The following is a 17954-nucleotide window of genomic DNA, read 5'->3' on the forward strand; positions in this document are numbered from 1 at the left end:
CCGAGCAAGTCATGCTTAAAGTATGGGAAAGAAAAGTCCTAAGAAAAATATTTGGCGGAAAGATATGGAATGGAATGTGGATAAGAAGACCAAATGTGGAATTGGAGAGGATGTATGGTGAACCAAACATAGTAGGGATCGTAAAATCACAAAGACTGAGATGGTTGGGACATATCCAAAGGATGCCAAACACGAGACTTCCCAAAAAAATACTAACGGGAGGAATAGGAGGAAAGAAGAAGAAAGGTAGACCGAAAACCAGATGGAAGAAAGATGTTGAAAAAGACATAGAAGAACTGAAAATCACAAATTGGAAAAATAAAGCAGCAAATAGGAGAGATTGGAAAGGAATAGTAAACCAAGCCATGGGCCTTCTAGGCCTGGAGAGCTAAACTATATATATATATTATCAAGTTCAAACATGGCTAGGCAATGAACTGAATCCAGAAGACTGGGGTTGGAAATTAATAGATAATACTCTGGAACCGATTAAAACCTTACTCCCACCTGCTCCAGAAAAACTCCTTAATACTATTTTTTGCAATTGCAAAAAAGGTTGTAGTGCCAAATGTGGATGTAAAAAAGTCGGGTTGCTGTGTTCTCTAGTGTGTACCAACTGCCAAGGTCAGTCTTGCTCAAATGTCCAGTTTAGTACAACAGAGGAAGACTCCTGTGATTTTAATGAAGAGACCAATGACTCAGTCACATTTGAACAATTTTTGAACATCCAGCAAGAGAAATAGGAAGAAGATGAAATCGAAGAAGACTTGACTGTTGAAGTAGACTTTCAAGAATATGAATCTGATTAAAGTATCTAAAGAAATCAAAACAATAGTTAATCTAATAATCAATAGCAATATCAATAATTAATATCAATAATAAGGTAATATCTAGAACTTGACCGGTATTGTTTTCTTAAATTATCCTAAAATTGTCAAAACAGTTAGTGGAGTAGGCCTACAGGGGAAACCACGGTAAAAAAACGCGCCGAGTAGACTACCTCACAGGTGGTGTGGAAACGTGAGCATATCATGTATAATGTGACTCTTTGAATCGCGATATCTCAGGAATGGCAACTCTTAAGAAAAAAATAGTAAGGACTATTTTTGTAGAGAATTTTAAGATCTACAACTTTGGTTTAAGGTTTTTTTTTGATAAAACTTACGGTTTTCGAAAAAAATCCAAATAATTTCAAATTTTGACCTTTGACCCCGAATAACTTTTGACGCACACATGGGATCGATGGGGACTTTTTAAACTTTATTTGTTATGGTATACCCTAGCTCTCCACCAAAATTTGGCTCTCCGGCAATTTTTGTTATTTGAAATGTCTATATAGGCCGGGTTAGTTCCATTTAAGAAAACTCAGAAAATACTCATTCCGAGTGTCGACCAACCCTGTATACTAAAATTAAAAATTTAGCTATACTAATGATTCTTGACAATAGTAGAGTATATTAAAAATCATTTGAACGTAAGTAGAGTTTTAGATGTCAAACTACTAAAATTCTACAGGGTGTTAATTTTGCTACGAAATTAATAAAAAAAACGTAAATATCTTTTAAAATACCCTGTATAATATTACAAATCCTTATATTTTAAGAAAAAAGACATCAAAGAGAATCCAAAAATGTAAAAATATACAGGGTGTCCCATTTAAAAAAAACGAAGTTATAACGGTATAACCGGAAGTTGCAAAGAGATGAAAATATTTTCATTTAATAGATCATCCTTCAAAACCCCTTTATTCCAATTTTCATGATTCTGTTGCCTTTAGTTCTCGAGATATTTCTAATAGGCCCTTTATTTGCCCCACCCTGTATAGTCAATATAGTGGATGCGAAAGCAGTTTAAAGCTCGATTCGTGCATTTTTGTCATCGTTTTCATCGACTGTGATACGGTTGCATTTGTCTTGATGAAACAACAATTTTTCCTTCAACAAACGAGGCCTTTTCTTTGCTATTTCGGTCTTCAAATGCTCCAATAAACCAATGCAGTAGTCGCTGTTGATTGTTTCTCCATGTTTCAAATAGTCAATGAAAATAATTCTTTGGAGGTCTCAAAATACAAAGGCCATAACCTTTCCGACCATTTGTTGAGTCTTTGGTCGCTTTGGACGGCTTTCTCTAGGTGCTATCCACTCAGATGTGAATATAAATAGATGTGTAGTATATATGTTACAGTTCAAGTTGATTCTCAGTTAGAGTTGACTTTTCCTAGTTCGAGTCAACTCCAACTGAAACGAGCAGTAAAAGTTGATTTTAAAAATTTAAATCAACTTTTACTAGTTGGAGTTGACTCTTCCTGGATCGATTCAGTAAATGTTGATTATACGAGAATCTCAAGTGCATTTTTGATGAGTGTGCGTTTCTTTGTTTTGACCGTTTCAACTACTGCCTGTAACATCGCCCCCGTTAGGTAAATTATTCTGATTCGATATTTTGCACAAACTTAGTCAAAGAAATACATCCGTATAACAATACTTATAACAAATACACAGGGTGTCACGCGGTACCGCGGTCGAAAAATTGTTTAACTAATTTCAGTAAAGTCAGTCAGTAAAGGGACTCTTTATCGAACGAGTCTGATATTACGAGCAGAGGAACAGACGCGTTCGATAAAGAGTATTGAGGTGGTGCGTACAAAAATGTATCGTCAATCATAAAAAACATTAACACTTACTTACAACTTTGAGGAAATTTTTTTAATTTTAGACGAAATAAAAAATTCGTATGACAGTAATGACAGTAATGACAGATGACTTTTGCATGATGGCCGGCTTTGATGTTTAATCGATAGTTATCAATATTGTATACCTACCTAATTACTAAATCTCTAAAGTTTTGATTTATTTTGTATGAATATAATTGCGAAACACTACAGAATTTTACTTTTTGACATAAATTTTATTAATAATAAGGTAAATTTTGTACAATATTTTTAATAATTAAAGTAAATAAATTTTAATTTCACTCAAATAAATAATCGATTACTGCCATTGACCACTTACATTCAATCTCGGTTAATTTGATTAATTATCGCGGCAGGTAAAGTAACATTCTTCTTTCAATACAACAAAGTGTTACTTTACTGCCGAAAATGAGGGCAAATGAGTACAATAATGAATGATTTTAGTGACGTTTGGCGATAAACAATGATTTTAAACAAATTCGCAAAAATACACACACCGGCAAAATTAGCCGAACACCTTAAAAATGGGACATGTTTAATGTCTCGAGTTTCTTAAATCACTGATCCGATTTGAGTGATTCTTTTAGTAGGTTATAGCTTTATTATTTAAGAAAATCGTTGTAATAATATTGTTGCTAGACAGGTAAATGTCAATTTATACCGGGTGTACAAATCATGCTGTGTTTTTTTCTTAAAGTTTAGAACACCCTGTGGAATATTCTAGCATATGTAAAATATTAAAATTAATACTCGATTGTAGATTTAGGCTTTCTTAACATTTTTCTTTTTGATTCATTTACTTATGTGAGATAATAAAAAAGTTATGTGCGTTAACAACTATCCATGTTTTTCATCAATAAATTCTCATAGTAGGGGAGGAAACTATACTAAATTTGCAGTTACTCGAGCTTTATGGGAACCTATTGGATTGTGAAGAGTATGTGCTAAAATCAGAAAGAGGTTAAGTTAAATTTTCCATAAAGTGGGGGACTTTTCATTTTTTAATTTAATTTTCCATTTGAAACAATCATTTTTCTCCGATTATAGCGCTATCTATCCACAATTAGAAAAAATGTGTCGAATAAAAGTTGCTTATTTTTACGTAAAGAATCCAAATCTGCAATAAAAATTGGGGGCTCCTATTTAGGATTTTAAATTAAATCCCCACCCCACCTCCGTAGAGGTTCTTGACAACCCACGGAGAGGGGAGGGGGGTAAATTAATAATTTTAAATACGAACCCTGCGATATTTCGCGAAATGAACATCAGATCGTAAAACTGCAAAATACACCTATTCAATATTTTTCAAAAATCTACCGAATGGCACCAAACACGACCCCGACGGAGGTGGACTGGGGGGTTAAATAGGAGACATCTTTACAAACTGCAAATTTAGCATACTTTCCTCCCCTACTATGAGGATTTATTGATAAAAAACATGGCTAGTTGTTAAAGCACATAACTTTTTTATATTCCAACATAAGCAAATGAATCAAAAAAGAAAATGTTAAGAAAGCCTAAGTCTACAATCGACTTTTAATTTATTTTAAAATATATATACTAGAATATTCCACAGGGTGTTCCGAACTTTAAGAAAAAAACACAGTATGATTGTAACACCCGGTATAAAATGACATGTACCTGTCTAGCAACAATATTATTACACCGATATTCTCAACTAATAAGACTATAACTTACTAAAAGAATCACTCAAATCGGACAACAGGTTTAGGAAATTCGAGACATCAAACATGTCCCATTTTTAAGGTGTTCGGCTAATTTTGCCGGTGTGTGTAATTTTTTCACTTCGTACAATTTTTTTTAGATCCGTTGGGCCTTTTTTTCTCTAAAATTGACTGGTGTCGAGTTATTAGCGACTTAAAATTTGAAAAACGCCAAAATAACCATTTTCAAGGTTTGATAACTCGGTTAAAGATAATTATTGTGAAAGTCGAGCGAGCGGCCGTGGAGTAACGGCATAATCGCTGGCCTCATACGCCAGTGCACGTGGGTTCGAGCCCTGCTAAAGTCAAACCATTTTCATTTCCAATAATGACACGAGCCGTCTCACCGTGCCTCGGAGTGCACGTTAAGCCGTCGGTCCCCCTGGGCTAGTGTACATCGACACTAGTTACTTGAAACAGGGTTAAAGATGTAATTGGCGCCGGAACTGTCCGAAAGGCAAAAATGCCATAAGATACTATATATTATGAAAATCAGAAACTAAAAAAATCAAAGATTAAAGCTACATCTATAAGATCCTGAAGAAATTTTTGTCATTATTTCATTAATAAGATATTATTTTTAATTATCAACAATGAGCGCCAACCGTGTATTGAGGCGGCCGTCAATGTGAGTGCGAGTGAGATTCACCATTGGACGGCTGGAATGGTGCATCTCTTTAGCACTCACCATTGACGGCCGCTTAATACGCACTTAGCGCTCATTGTTAATAATTAAAGATAAAGCTTAGTAATAAAATAGTGACAAAAATTTCTGCTGGATCTTGTAGAGGGGGCTACAAACTTTGATTTGGTCACTTTCTGACTTTCATAATAATGGATTTTAACCGAGTTATTAAGGCTTGAAAATGGCTATTTTCGCATTTTTCAAATTTTAAATCGCGTATAACTCGACAACAATCAATTTTAGAGAAAAATCACAAAATACCTTTTTTTGCTCAGAATAACCCAAATGATCTAAAAAAATAGTTCGAAGTGAAAAAATTATTTTTGTGAATTTGTCTAAAAAAAATTGTTTAAACAATTTATCGATCAAGGTACTGCCTGGCACCCAGTAGATTTGTTATAAGGACCTCTTTTTGAGTAAGTTTGTGCAGAAAATTCGAATCGGAGTAATTTACCTAACGATGGCGACGATACAGCCTAGACTAATTTGAACATATTCAGTAACATTTAATTTCTAGAATCGGCTGTTTGTGTGAATCAGAATGAACTTTTACTAAATGGCATTGGGAAGAGTATACTAATCCTAGTTGGAGTCTACTTTTACTAGTAAATGTTGAATATAAATCTTCATTTTATATTTATAATCAACTTTTACTGAAACCAGCCGTTAGAGTTGACTCCAACTAGTTGGAGTCAACTCCAACGGGATAATCAACTTGAACTGTAACATATATAACAGTAACAAATCCTTAAAAACATTTTAAGGCATTCCCAAAAGTAGGAAAGAGTAAAAAAACGATAAAAAACGCTAAAAAAGGGAAGTGTGGCAAAAATCTTACTATCCAAAGTGAAAGTTATCTTCCAACACCAAATTGTTATATATGGTCCACATAATGGTCAGAAAAAAGTCACACCATTTTGAGCGTCGGGTTTGGGGGGAAGAGGGGGAGAAATCGATAAATTCGTAGTTTGTTACGTTTTTCGTCAATATTTCTAAAACTATGCGGTTTAGCATGAACAACTTTCTATACAAAAATGTTCTACATTAAATTCGAAATAAAATAGGTTATATGCAAAATTCTTTTAAAATGAACGGTTCCAAAGTTACGGAGGTAGTATAATATAATTGGTCCAAATAAAGGCCTAACCCAAACATCCAAAGTAAAAGTTTTCCTCCAAAACCAAATTGTTCTATATGGTCCACATATTGTTCAGTAAAAAGTTACACCATTTTGAGCGTCCGGTTTGGGGGGGAGATGGGTTTTTCGTCAATATTTCTAAAACTATTCTTTAGCGTAAACAATGCTCTATATGAAATTTAAAACAAAAAAGACCCTATACATAATTGTTATAAAATCATCGGTTCCAGAGTTACGGAGGGTGAAAAGTGGAGGTTTTCGATAGTTTTTATATTTTTTGGGCAATTTATAATATTATTACTGATGAAAGAAATTTTCTTTAACATTATTTCAGTGGCCCATGGTATGTTAGTGATAAGCCCTTGAAGAAACGTCAACCTTACCACTCAAAATCATCATCAATTTCCCAAAAAATATAAAAAGTATCGAAAACCTTCACTTTTCACCCTCCGTAACTCTGGAGCCGTTGATTTCATAAAAATTATGTATCCGACCTTTTTTGTTTTAAATTTTATGTAGAACATTTTTGTATTGAACATTGTTTACGCTAAAGCATAGTTTTAGAAATAGTAATAAAACTACTAATTTACCAACTTTTCAACCCACCGAACCGGACGCTCAAAATGAATGAATTTTTACTGAACAATTTGTGGACCACATAGAACAATTTGGTGTTGGAGGAAAACTTTTACTTTGGATATCTGGGTTATAATATACTACCTCTGTAACTTTGGAACCGTTCATTTTAGAAGGATTATGGATAGGACCTTTTTTATTTTAAATTTAATGTAGAATATTTTTATATACAGTACGTAAATCGTTCAGCTGGACATAGGGAATATACATTGAGAGAATTGTGGCAACTACGCTAATCTGTGTTAGTTGAAGCTTCTGTTCGAGAACGAGTTTTTGGTGCAATAGAGCTGTTAGAACGAATATAATGAGTGAGTTTTGAAGCAAGGCTCTCCAAAAATGAATCAAAAACAAAGTTTATGATTAATGAATTAATAATTTTACTTAAATTTTTTTAAAAAATTTTCTTTAGAAACTCATTTTAAACTAAACAGTTTTCCCATTCCCTTAGGCCAAAAATATTAAGCTACTACATTGTCATATTTTGACGTTTATTCAGTTTTGAGGTTAATGCCCCTTAATGCTAACAACCATATTGTCATCGAGAGAGCTCAGTTGCCACAATTATCTCAATATAATACAATGTATGTATTTATGTATCTAAATATATACAATGAATGTTCCCTATGTCCAGCTGAACAATTTACGTACTGTATAAGGTTGTTCATGCTAAACCGCATAGTTTTAGAAATATTGACGAAAAACGTAAAAAACTATGAATTTACCGATTTCTCCTCCTCTCACCCCCCCCCCCAAACCCGACGCTCAAAAGGCTGTAACTTTTTTCTAAACATTATGTGGACCATATAGAACAATTTCGTGTTGAAGGATAACTTTCACTTTGGATGTCTGGGTTAGGCCATCTTTTGGATCAATTGTATCATACTATACCTTCTACTCCGTGGCATTACAACCCTTCGTGCGTTTTAGCCGACTTGACAACACTCCTCTATTCCTTTCTGTATTGAGCAATCTCTATCCAATTCTCCACGCGCATAGCTTTAAGGTCTCCTGCTATAGTATCTCGCCACCGAAGTGGAGATCGTCCACGTGGTCTTCTTCCAGTTGGAACTGCTTCCCATACCAGCCTTATTATTCGTCAGAATTTTCTGAGTTGTTCTGCCCTTTGGAGTTTTTTGGACATTATTTCTTTTATTATGTTAGCATCTCGACATATTATGTAGTTCTTCAAGCTCTTTGTTAGTTCTCATCCTATATTGTCCTGCTGCTTCACAAGCACAGGCCCAAAGATCTTCCTTAGGATTTTTCTTTCCCAAATTCGTAGTCGCTCTTTGTTTACTTTTGTTATCGTCCACGTTTCGCTACGTTATATATGTTCCAGAGCTAAATTGAAGAGTTGTGGTGAAAGTACCTACATACATCTCCCTGTTATAGCCCTCTGTTTATTTCAAATGTCTCCGACTATTGTTGTCTAACTCTAACCTTACGTCTTAGCCGTTCCATGCACATCCGTATCAAATTGACTAGATATTTTGGAAAGCCATACTTCTGAATCGCTGTTTAAAGTCTAATTATTCTGCATAACCTATCAAATGCCTGCTTAAAATCTATGAACAACTGATGAAGCTCACGATGAAACACCCAACATTTTTACATTATCTATTTTATTGTAAATATCCAGTCAATAGTAGAGCGGCCGGTCTAAATCTGCATTGATATTCTCCAACGATTTCTTCTGTGTATGTTTTGGTCCTTTCTAGCAAGATGTTTATAGGACTTTGTAAGTGGTATTTAGGAACTTTATTCACCGGTAGTTAATACAGTGCTTTCTGTTTTCTTTTTTGTGGATTGATACAATAACTCCTTCTTTCGGTTCATCTGGCATTTTTTCTTCTCGCCAAATTAGCTTGTATACAGGTGGTTCATCTTATTCGCCTCGGTCTCTGTACGGAAAACCACTTGATATTTTAAAAAAATTTCTTCACAGAAATATACAGTTTCTTTAATACTACAATCTAAAAATAATGTGAATTATACAGGGTGCTCCAAAAAAGAGTGGTATATCAAAGTTATATTTTTTCTTACGAAATGCCCTATATCTGATGACATTACTGAATTGACCTTAAAAAATAAGATATACTTTCATAAGGGTTCCCTATACCTAAATACATGGTGTTTTGATTTATTTCGATTTTTATGAAAATGTAAGGTTTTAGAAAAAAATAAATATCTACGAATCTAAGAATCAGTAACAAATTCTTTCTTCGATCTTAATAATAGACTATTTAGTATACTTAAACAGATGCTTATTGCAACAAAATTTCTTACAGGGTGGTCAAAATATAAGATTGTTCTATTAACAAATTCAAGCTGTAATAACTTTCTTATTTTAAATAGAATACCCTATATCTTACTAGTCTATCGCGTATAAAATTTACTTAGCTTTCAATTTATATTAGGGTTTCCTATACCTATCTTTTACAGGGTGGTCAAAATATTAGATTGTTCTATTAACAAATTCAAGCTGTAATAACTTACTTATTTTAAATGGAACACCCTGTATCTTACTAGTCTATCGCGTAGAAAATTTACTTAGCATTCAATTTATATTAGGGTTTCCTATACCTATCTCCCTTCATTTTTTAAAATATTTAAAGATTTCTTAATTTGTAAGCCTTAAAAATTAGAATTAAGTACCTACTATGTCGTGGTTATGTACAACACATCACCAACACCGGAAATATACTTAAACATCTTAGTCAAGATAATTTCGTTAATAAAATTCACATTTTTATCATTTAATCACACAGAGTGCTCTTATTTTAAATGACATACTCGATATTCTATTCTTTATAATGGAAAATATTTAAAATCTCTTCAATTCCATGTAAATATTCTCAATACACATGTTATTCTGTAAATATAAATTCCCATGTTATTCTGTAAATATCCATTTTTACATATTTTTGTACAATAGGCTCGTTTTCGTCATAGTAGCCATTGCATTTAATTGTTTGTAATTGCGATTCACAGATTCAAACGAAAAGTGGTGTTCTTAAATTTACTTAATAACCGTTAGTTTCAGATATGGAAAATACTTATACGGAATGAAATATAATTTAAATATCTTCCAGAATACGGCATCTAATATAGGGTATGCAGTTTAATACATATAAACATATTATTCAATGTTACATGTAGGCCAAAATCAACTAAAATAATACAACACTCTGTATGATTACATGGTAACAATCAAAATTTTATTAATGACAGTTTCTTGTCTAAGTGTATTGCCGGTGTTGGCGAAGTGTTGTACATAACCACGACATAGATACTTAATTCTAATTTTTAAAGCTTACAAATTAGGAAATCTTTAAATATTTAAAAAAATGAAGGGAGATAGGTATAGGAAACTCCAATAAGAATTGAAAGCTAAATAAATTTTCTATGCGATAGACTAGTAAGATACAGGGTGTTCCAATTAAAATAAGTAAGTTATTACAGCTTGAATTTAACAATCTAATATTTTGACCACCCTGTAAAAAGATAGGTATAGGAAACCCCAATACAAATTGAAAGCTAAGTAAATTTTCTACGCGATAGACTAGTAAGATACTGGGTGTTCCATTTAAAATAAGTAAGATATTACAGCTTGAATTTGTTAATAGAACAATCTCATATTTTGACCACCCTGTAAGAAACTTTGTTGCAATAAGCATCTGTTTAAGTATGCTAAATAGTATATTATTAAGACCCAAGAAAGAATTTGTTACTGATGCTTAGATTCGTAGATATTTATTTTTTTCTAAAACCTTACATTTTCATAAAAATTTAAATAAATCAAAACACCCTGTATTTAGGTATAGGGAACCCTTATGAAAGTATAGCTTATTTTTTAAGGTCAATTCAATAATGTCATCAGATATAGGGCATTCCATAAGAAAAAATATAACTTTGATATACCACGCTTTTTTGGAGCACCCTGTATAATTCACATTATTTTTAGATTGTAGTAATAATTGCCCTGTATATTTCTGTGAAGAAATTTTTTTAAAAGATCAAATGATTTTCCGTACAGACACCGAGGCGAATAAGATGAACCACCCTGTACAATACCTGCGGCAAAGAATCATACAACTACAAATAATAGTTTCCTGTCCTATTATTCTATACCTATTTTACATTTTTTTTTTTTTTGTATGAATCTTTCACAATTTTTTAGTTCATGTCGACGACTTTGTTTTGATTTTTATCCTAGAGAACGGAAGTCCTCCCCAATCGCGCACAACCCCCGTACATGCGACACTACATGTACACGAAATTTTAGATTTTTTAAATCTGACTGAATTGAAAATTAGACCAAATCCCTTTTTAAAGTTTGGGAAAATATTCGCCCTTCCATATCTTAACCATCCATTTTGATCCAAGGGTTTGGATTTTACGGCCCTTCCCATTTAGGGTCTGTTTTTCGTTCTCGTCCCCAAAACTCCCAAAAATTTCGAAAATTTAAGTCCGACCTTTGCGGCTTCGGATAGTACTGATCCCTTCCAATGCACGTCTATTTTTAAGTTACATATAGGCTTCATAAGTATGATCAAATCTATTTCCTATGGGAGAAAACGGTTTTTCAAGCTCAATAATTCCTGTAATACCTTCAGTTATCATACTTGGCCTTGGATGCATCATATACTACTTGTCAGTACGTGTCAAACTCACGTTTAGTGTTAGTGATCAAAATCGGTTTTTATTTAGAAGTTATCGAGCTCCAAAAGTATAATCCATTTAACTATTATCACCGAAATGTAGTTGTAGTGGTTACGACGCTACATTTTATCCGGCAATCCGAGTTCATTTGCCGGCAGTTTCAATAATTTATGTCACTCTATTTCGAATAGAATAAAATCTAGTGTACATTCGATGGACACAAAGAATTATATTGAAAAAAAAGTATTAGGATGGCTGGGATATGAACTTGGATTTCCCTATCACAAGTTTAGTATCGTAACCACTAGATCATTTGGGAGATGATGCGACAAAGGCGACCATTTATAACGCTTAACGTGTAATCGAAAAACATTACATTCAACTTCATACATTTAATTTATAAAAAACTTATGAAAAACTCCTGATACAAGAATAAAAAACCGCTAAACGCTGTAAAAATGAGTGGCGCACACAATATTTCAGCTACAAAAGAGCTGATATGAATATTACGTGGCGCGAAAATGTATTTTCATTTTGATGGAAAATAAAATTCTAGTTTTATTAACTTTTTTCTAGTGTATTTTGAAATATTTTTCCATATACTCGTATTTGCTAAATTTGAAGTAAAACGCGCCACAAAAGAGTAACTTTGATAAAGTTTGCATTTTGAAGCTTGTTTGTGGCGCGTTTTACTTCAAATTTAGCATATTGTATATGGAAAAATATTTCAAAATAAAACTAGAGTTTTATTTTCTATCAAAATGGCAGTTTTGCAAAACCGCAATTTGGCGGTTTTTTATTCTTGTATTTGCTCTAATATAAAATGTTTAAAGATAAAGGCAGGTTTTGTTTTTATTTGATTTAGAGTTGGACCACCATCTCCATATAGCTATTTCAGCATCTATGCATCCTCAGTGAAGCTATGCAGTCACAACTCTGAAACAAACATCAACAATCCTGCCTATTTAAGGGAAAACATCGCAATGCAATGTTTCCACCTTTTGAGACGCAAAACAGCGACATCTCTCGTAATACGAGGAAGACGAAAAGCCCTAGATACAAAGTTTTTTTATACAATTAGAATAATTGAAATAAAAATATAATAAACAATATTTTAAATCCAAGACTTTTCGTTGAGAAACTGCTTTCTGGCTGCATCCTATATCTCCGGCTTTTACAATATATAAGCACAAGAGACGACGAATATAGAAGAAAGCAAATAAAGGACACTAGCCACGTATTTACCTTCTTTTCGTCTAGGAAAAGGACCGAAAGGTCCATACTCAAATCTGAGTAAAGATGATAAAGATAAAGGCAGGTTTTGTTTTTATTTGATTCAGAGTTGGACCACCATCTCCATATAGCTATTTCAGCATCTATTTCTCAGTGAAGGTATGCAATATAAAATGTTTAGTATATGTATATAACGTGATGTCAAAACATTTTATATAAATATATTCTAATTCCTTAGAGATAGTGTTTCATCTATCCTGTGATTGGTTGTGTTACATTCCTTATCTTTTGTTTTTATTCCTTTCACTCAATACCTAAGATTTTTTTCTTGATAGTTTTTAAACGATACTTTATTTAAATGTTCCATATTTTTTCTTTCGATGTTGCATCGAAAGAGAAAACATGGATCAATCGATTTATTTTTGTTTCCCTCTAAAGTCTGCCAAAATCTCATAGGTTTATGTAAATGTTTATAAAAACATACGCCATTAGGTCTGGATCCCGCGTATGAAAAAAAGTTGATTAATAGCAAGCTGAAAATTTGTTAATAGCTCAAGGGTGTCTAGTCGGACAAACTTTCATATATGGGAACACTGGAACAGGGGAAGTTTTAATTGTGGAACAGGTTAAAAATTTGGAACGGTCAGACCACGAAAACAGTACATGTATTTTGTCCGACATAACAGACTTAAACTCTCCGAACAGAGATTAAACTCTCATGCAAAAATCAGACTGCTATTTATCACCAAATGAGCGTTTTAATGAGTGAAACATGTAGAATATGTCAAATGACAGGAATTATGACAGGTGATAAATAGCAGTTTGATTTTTGCATGAGAGTTTAATCTCTGTTCGGAGAGTTTAAGTCTGTTCTGTCGGACAAAATAAATGTGCCGTTTTCGTGGTCTGAGCGTTCCAAATTTTTAACCTGTTCCACAATTAAAACTGCCCCTGTTCCAGTGTTCCCATATATCAAAGTTTATCCGACTAGACACCCTTAAGCTATTAACAAATTTTCAGCTTGCTATTAATCAACTTTTTTTTCATACGCGGGATCCAGACCTAATAGTTTTGCCCTACAATATTTAATAACTCCATTGTAATTTTAACTTATATATTCCTATACTTTATATATTCTGTATGTATTGCATCATTTGGAATGATCATAGTCCGATATTATTATTGTGTGCGTCATTTAATTGTTCCAGAATCCTACTTGTGATTCTTCTGCATACACAGGTATTCTATCCACATTTTACGTATACCTCTACTTTCTAGCGTTCTTGCCTCGTTCTACATTGTAGTATTATATTGTGGACCATCATGTGGTCCACAACAAAATACAATGTGGCGGTGTTTTTAATCGTCTGCCTTTTTCTTTTAGTGTATATTATTATTGAATATACTTTTAAACTCAATGAACAGCTTTTTGATAAAATGATTGCGAAAGTATTTACGCCCGGGACCCGGGACAACTTTTAGTAGATCCGTCCCTGTATCGGAATTGCCTTTTAGGAGTCCGGAATCGAGGGCTCTCCACAAACTTAAAAATTATCGATTACACTATTCAGATCATGTTCGCGTATATACGAAAGTTTCCGTTTTCGGCGGTGTTTAAAACTATGAATATCTGTAAACAGGTCTGCACCCGATGGAGGGATGTTTTGTACAGATCACCACGGTATTGGTCGGGGCTGGTGCCAGTTCTGCAATGCCGAGAAATGCGCTCCTCTCAAACTAATGAGCGTGCTAGGTGAGTAGTATTTTTATAGTAAGGACATTGTGGCCCGAGAATTATTTAAAACTTAAAAAATTGTGTACTTTAAAATTTAAATACAAGCTTACACAGCTTTTATTTTTTCGACAACATTATTCCTTTTTTCTGCTAATCATATAAATACCAGTAAATAAACGTGAAATATGGCGATACCGTGTAATTTTCCGTGTCACCACCAAATTGCATATTATAAATTTGGATTTGGATTTATCTTACCCTCAACTTCATTATTGGACTTGAGCCCAGGGTTGCTTTTACTTGGGGGGTGAAAGCCACCTCTTCTCGAGGGGTCAAAAAAAACATACGTTCAAGATAAGTCCGTAAATGGATAAATCGACTAATTCTAAGCAACTTCGTTATATAGAGGTTTTTTACTCAGTCAATACTTTTCGAGTTACTTGCGAGTGAAAAAGTTCACGTTTTCAGGCGACTTTTCGTAAAACTCAAAAAGTAAGAAATATTTTTTCGAAAAAAATATTCTTTACAAAAATGTAGCTCAAAAAAACAAAAGAAACGATGTATTTGGTGTAAGGTTATATAGCACATTATTTATATCTTACAATGCTCAAGTACATGCGTTCTGATTTCTCCTTAAATATGTTATTGGTTTTTTACTCATATCTAACTCGGTTAGTTTTTAAGCTATGAAATGCCATTTTGAAGGTTTTTTTAAGGCAATAAGATTATTTACATTAATTTTTAAACTCCTATTTTTGAAAGTGCTGTTGTTGAAAGGGCTTGAACGAGTCACTAATCACAAGTGTATGAAAACTTTTAACAGCTATAATATTTTAACCAATTTTTGTCTTATAGAAAATATCCATACAAAAGAGGAAAACATACATTTTCTTACTCTTTGAGACTTTTCGAATCACTAATACTTTTAAAGTTTCTTTAAAAGGGCATTTTTTCAAAATTAAATTTTGTTACTGCAAAACCAACTTTGTATCGAAAATATGCACTTCGGACCTTTCAAACTTACAGATCAAATAAACAATATATCAATAAATAAATTGTAAAGTGGTAACGATTAATTTCACTTGAGGTGCTAGTTAGAGAGGGATTTTCACGATTTTTTCACCAAAAAAAAGAGAACCTTATAGAGATAGAGAACTATAAAGATAAAAGGAGAACTTTATTTTGAGCGTAACTCGCTTAGCTTTAATGCTAAAAACTAACAAAAAAAATTTAAGCCTTTTTTAAACACTTTAAAAAAGTGTTGATGAGTTTTCCCCAAAAAAGCTTCATTTTTTGTTTATTTCACGTTAAAATATTCCATTTGGAATTTGACGAATAAGAACCTATTTTTCATGAGCTTCAATTTTGCTTCTACTGGATCCGTAGACTTTATAAATACACCATTTTTTTTTTTCGTTTTTTATGGGCTACAGTTTTGATACGAATATTTTTTCGATACAATACTTACTTTTGAGTAATTTGCGAAAAACCGTCTGAAAACGTGGTTTTTTGTTGAAAATAAAAAATTTTTTCACTCGCAAAATAACTCGAAAAGTATTGACTTAGTAAAAAATTCCACACAAACCTTTTGGATCTATGTAAACCAGCGCATTTAGTGCTAAAAATACCGGAATAAATCGATTTTTAAATACAGCACCTAGAGACTTTCAACTTTTTGCATTGTGTTTAGGATGATGTCAGGAAAAAAGTCTACAATAGAAAAATAGACGTTGTTTCGGAACCATAGTATCGCTTTTCTCCTAAATACTTCTTAGTGCTTTCAATAAAGCATCGACTCGAATCCGGTAACAGCTTTTTAGTTCGTATAGCCTCTCCAAAAATGCTGTGGGGTCTTTGGATTAGGGATGGCGGTTTTTGACAAAACACCGGTTTTCGGTTATACCGGTTTTTTTTTGCTTACGGTTTAACCTGGCGGTTATAACCGGCCAAAAAAACCGGTTTTTGGAAAAACCGGTTTTCGGTTTTTTTAATCCAATAGGTTACAAGAAATGGGATTTAAAAAAATAATATCAACATAAATATTTTACTTAAAAATAAATTGGATAATGCAATTCATCTTTTATTTTTACTACCTAGTGTAGGAAACAGAGGTTGAACCTTGCAAAATGGACACAAGTCCGGTTTTATTTTTTTTCTGGTAGATCAAGGGGTGCTTATTATAAGACTAACTTTTTCTGAAAAAATTTCGCCCCGGAACCCCCTTTTTCACCCCTTTAAAGGGGGTAATTTGTGGTTTTTGCGGAACGTAGCCCTTCCTGTACCTTTTACAAAAATTTTTTTTTATAGAAATATGAAGAGGACTATATTTTCTATGATTTATTTCCCGACAGCATATGTCTATCATCCACCGTTTAGCGGGGGTGGCGCCCCAAAGTTGACAAGTTTTTAAAAAAGATGTTTTTAAAAAAAATGTATTTTTCCCTAACTGTAACGGAAATTAGGAAGAAATCCTGCGACAATTATTCACAACTAAGTGACTGATTTTTTGGTATAGGTTTCACTTAAGGGTAATTGGTCTATTTTTAATTACAGGGTGTTACATTTTAAAAAACCCCTTTTTATACCATCTGAACCGTTTATGCTAGAGTAAAAAGACTTTCAATGATTACCCACGTACTGGTGCTATTTACAAATTTGTATAATTTACCTCCATTTTTTCCTCGGAACCACCCAAAAAAAAGAAGAATTAATAAATAAAGTGATTTTTTTGAAATCCTTCACACACAATGCCCTTTATTAATATTCGTCATATATCATTTTGTGCACGTTATTATTACCCATGCATGGACAGCAAAAGCGATTTCCTAGTGCAACCCCTGTAGCCAAAAATAAATAAATAAAATGGGGGTTGAAACTTATTTTTTGTTTTTTGCTTTTTGATCCATACGGGCATATGCTTCATCAATAGTGCTTTTCAAAAATATATATGGTTATTGCAACATTCCTGCGGAAACCACCCCTATCCTTGAAAATATACTGCAGAAACTACCCCTATCCCTTGGCGAGCATGTTTTTACAATTTCCTCATTACTTATGCATTATTTTTAAACAAAACTTATACAAGGTTAAAGACCACTATTTACTCTAAAAATTAGGTTCTATTCATTTTTTTCGTATAAGCAACCGTTACGGCACAGTGGCGCCGTAAACTTCGTGATATGCTTGGCGGGCTCCAGTTTTTGGTTTTTATTTCGTCACTTCTTTGTTTTATTGATAAATTACTTATGTAAAATAAAACAACACAGTGTAAGCTACAAATTATGACCTATACACATTTTACATTCTTTGCCCCCCAAAGCCACAGTGGTGGCCCAAAATCAATTTTTGCATATTTTCGCCACATACACGCATTTTATTTCATTAATGCTAACTTAATAGCACAATATTCGCCCTTAAGTGGTCGCTAAGCAGTGGCGAATCCAGGGAGG

General features: G+C 33.1%; 1 protein-coding gene across 1 annotated transcript in view; it reads left to right on the forward strand.

The window, feature by feature from the left end:
* LOC126879085 (F-box/LRR-repeat protein 16) overlaps positions 1-17954 on the forward strand; it is a 74984-nt gene that overhangs the window by 21813 nt on the left and 35217 nt on the right. The window contains exon 3 of the mRNA XM_050642001.1: positions 14411-14523. Coding sequence (XP_050497958.1) covers positions 14411-14523 — 113 coding nt within the window. The remainder of the gene's footprint in view (positions 1-14410; positions 14524-17954) is intronic.

Source organism: Diabrotica virgifera, chromosome 1 (genome assembly GCF_917563875.1).
Source record: "Diabrotica virgifera virgifera chromosome 1, PGI_DIABVI_V3a".
Classification (NCBI taxonomy): Eukaryota; Metazoa; Arthropoda; class Insecta; order Coleoptera; family Chrysomelidae; genus Diabrotica; species Diabrotica virgifera.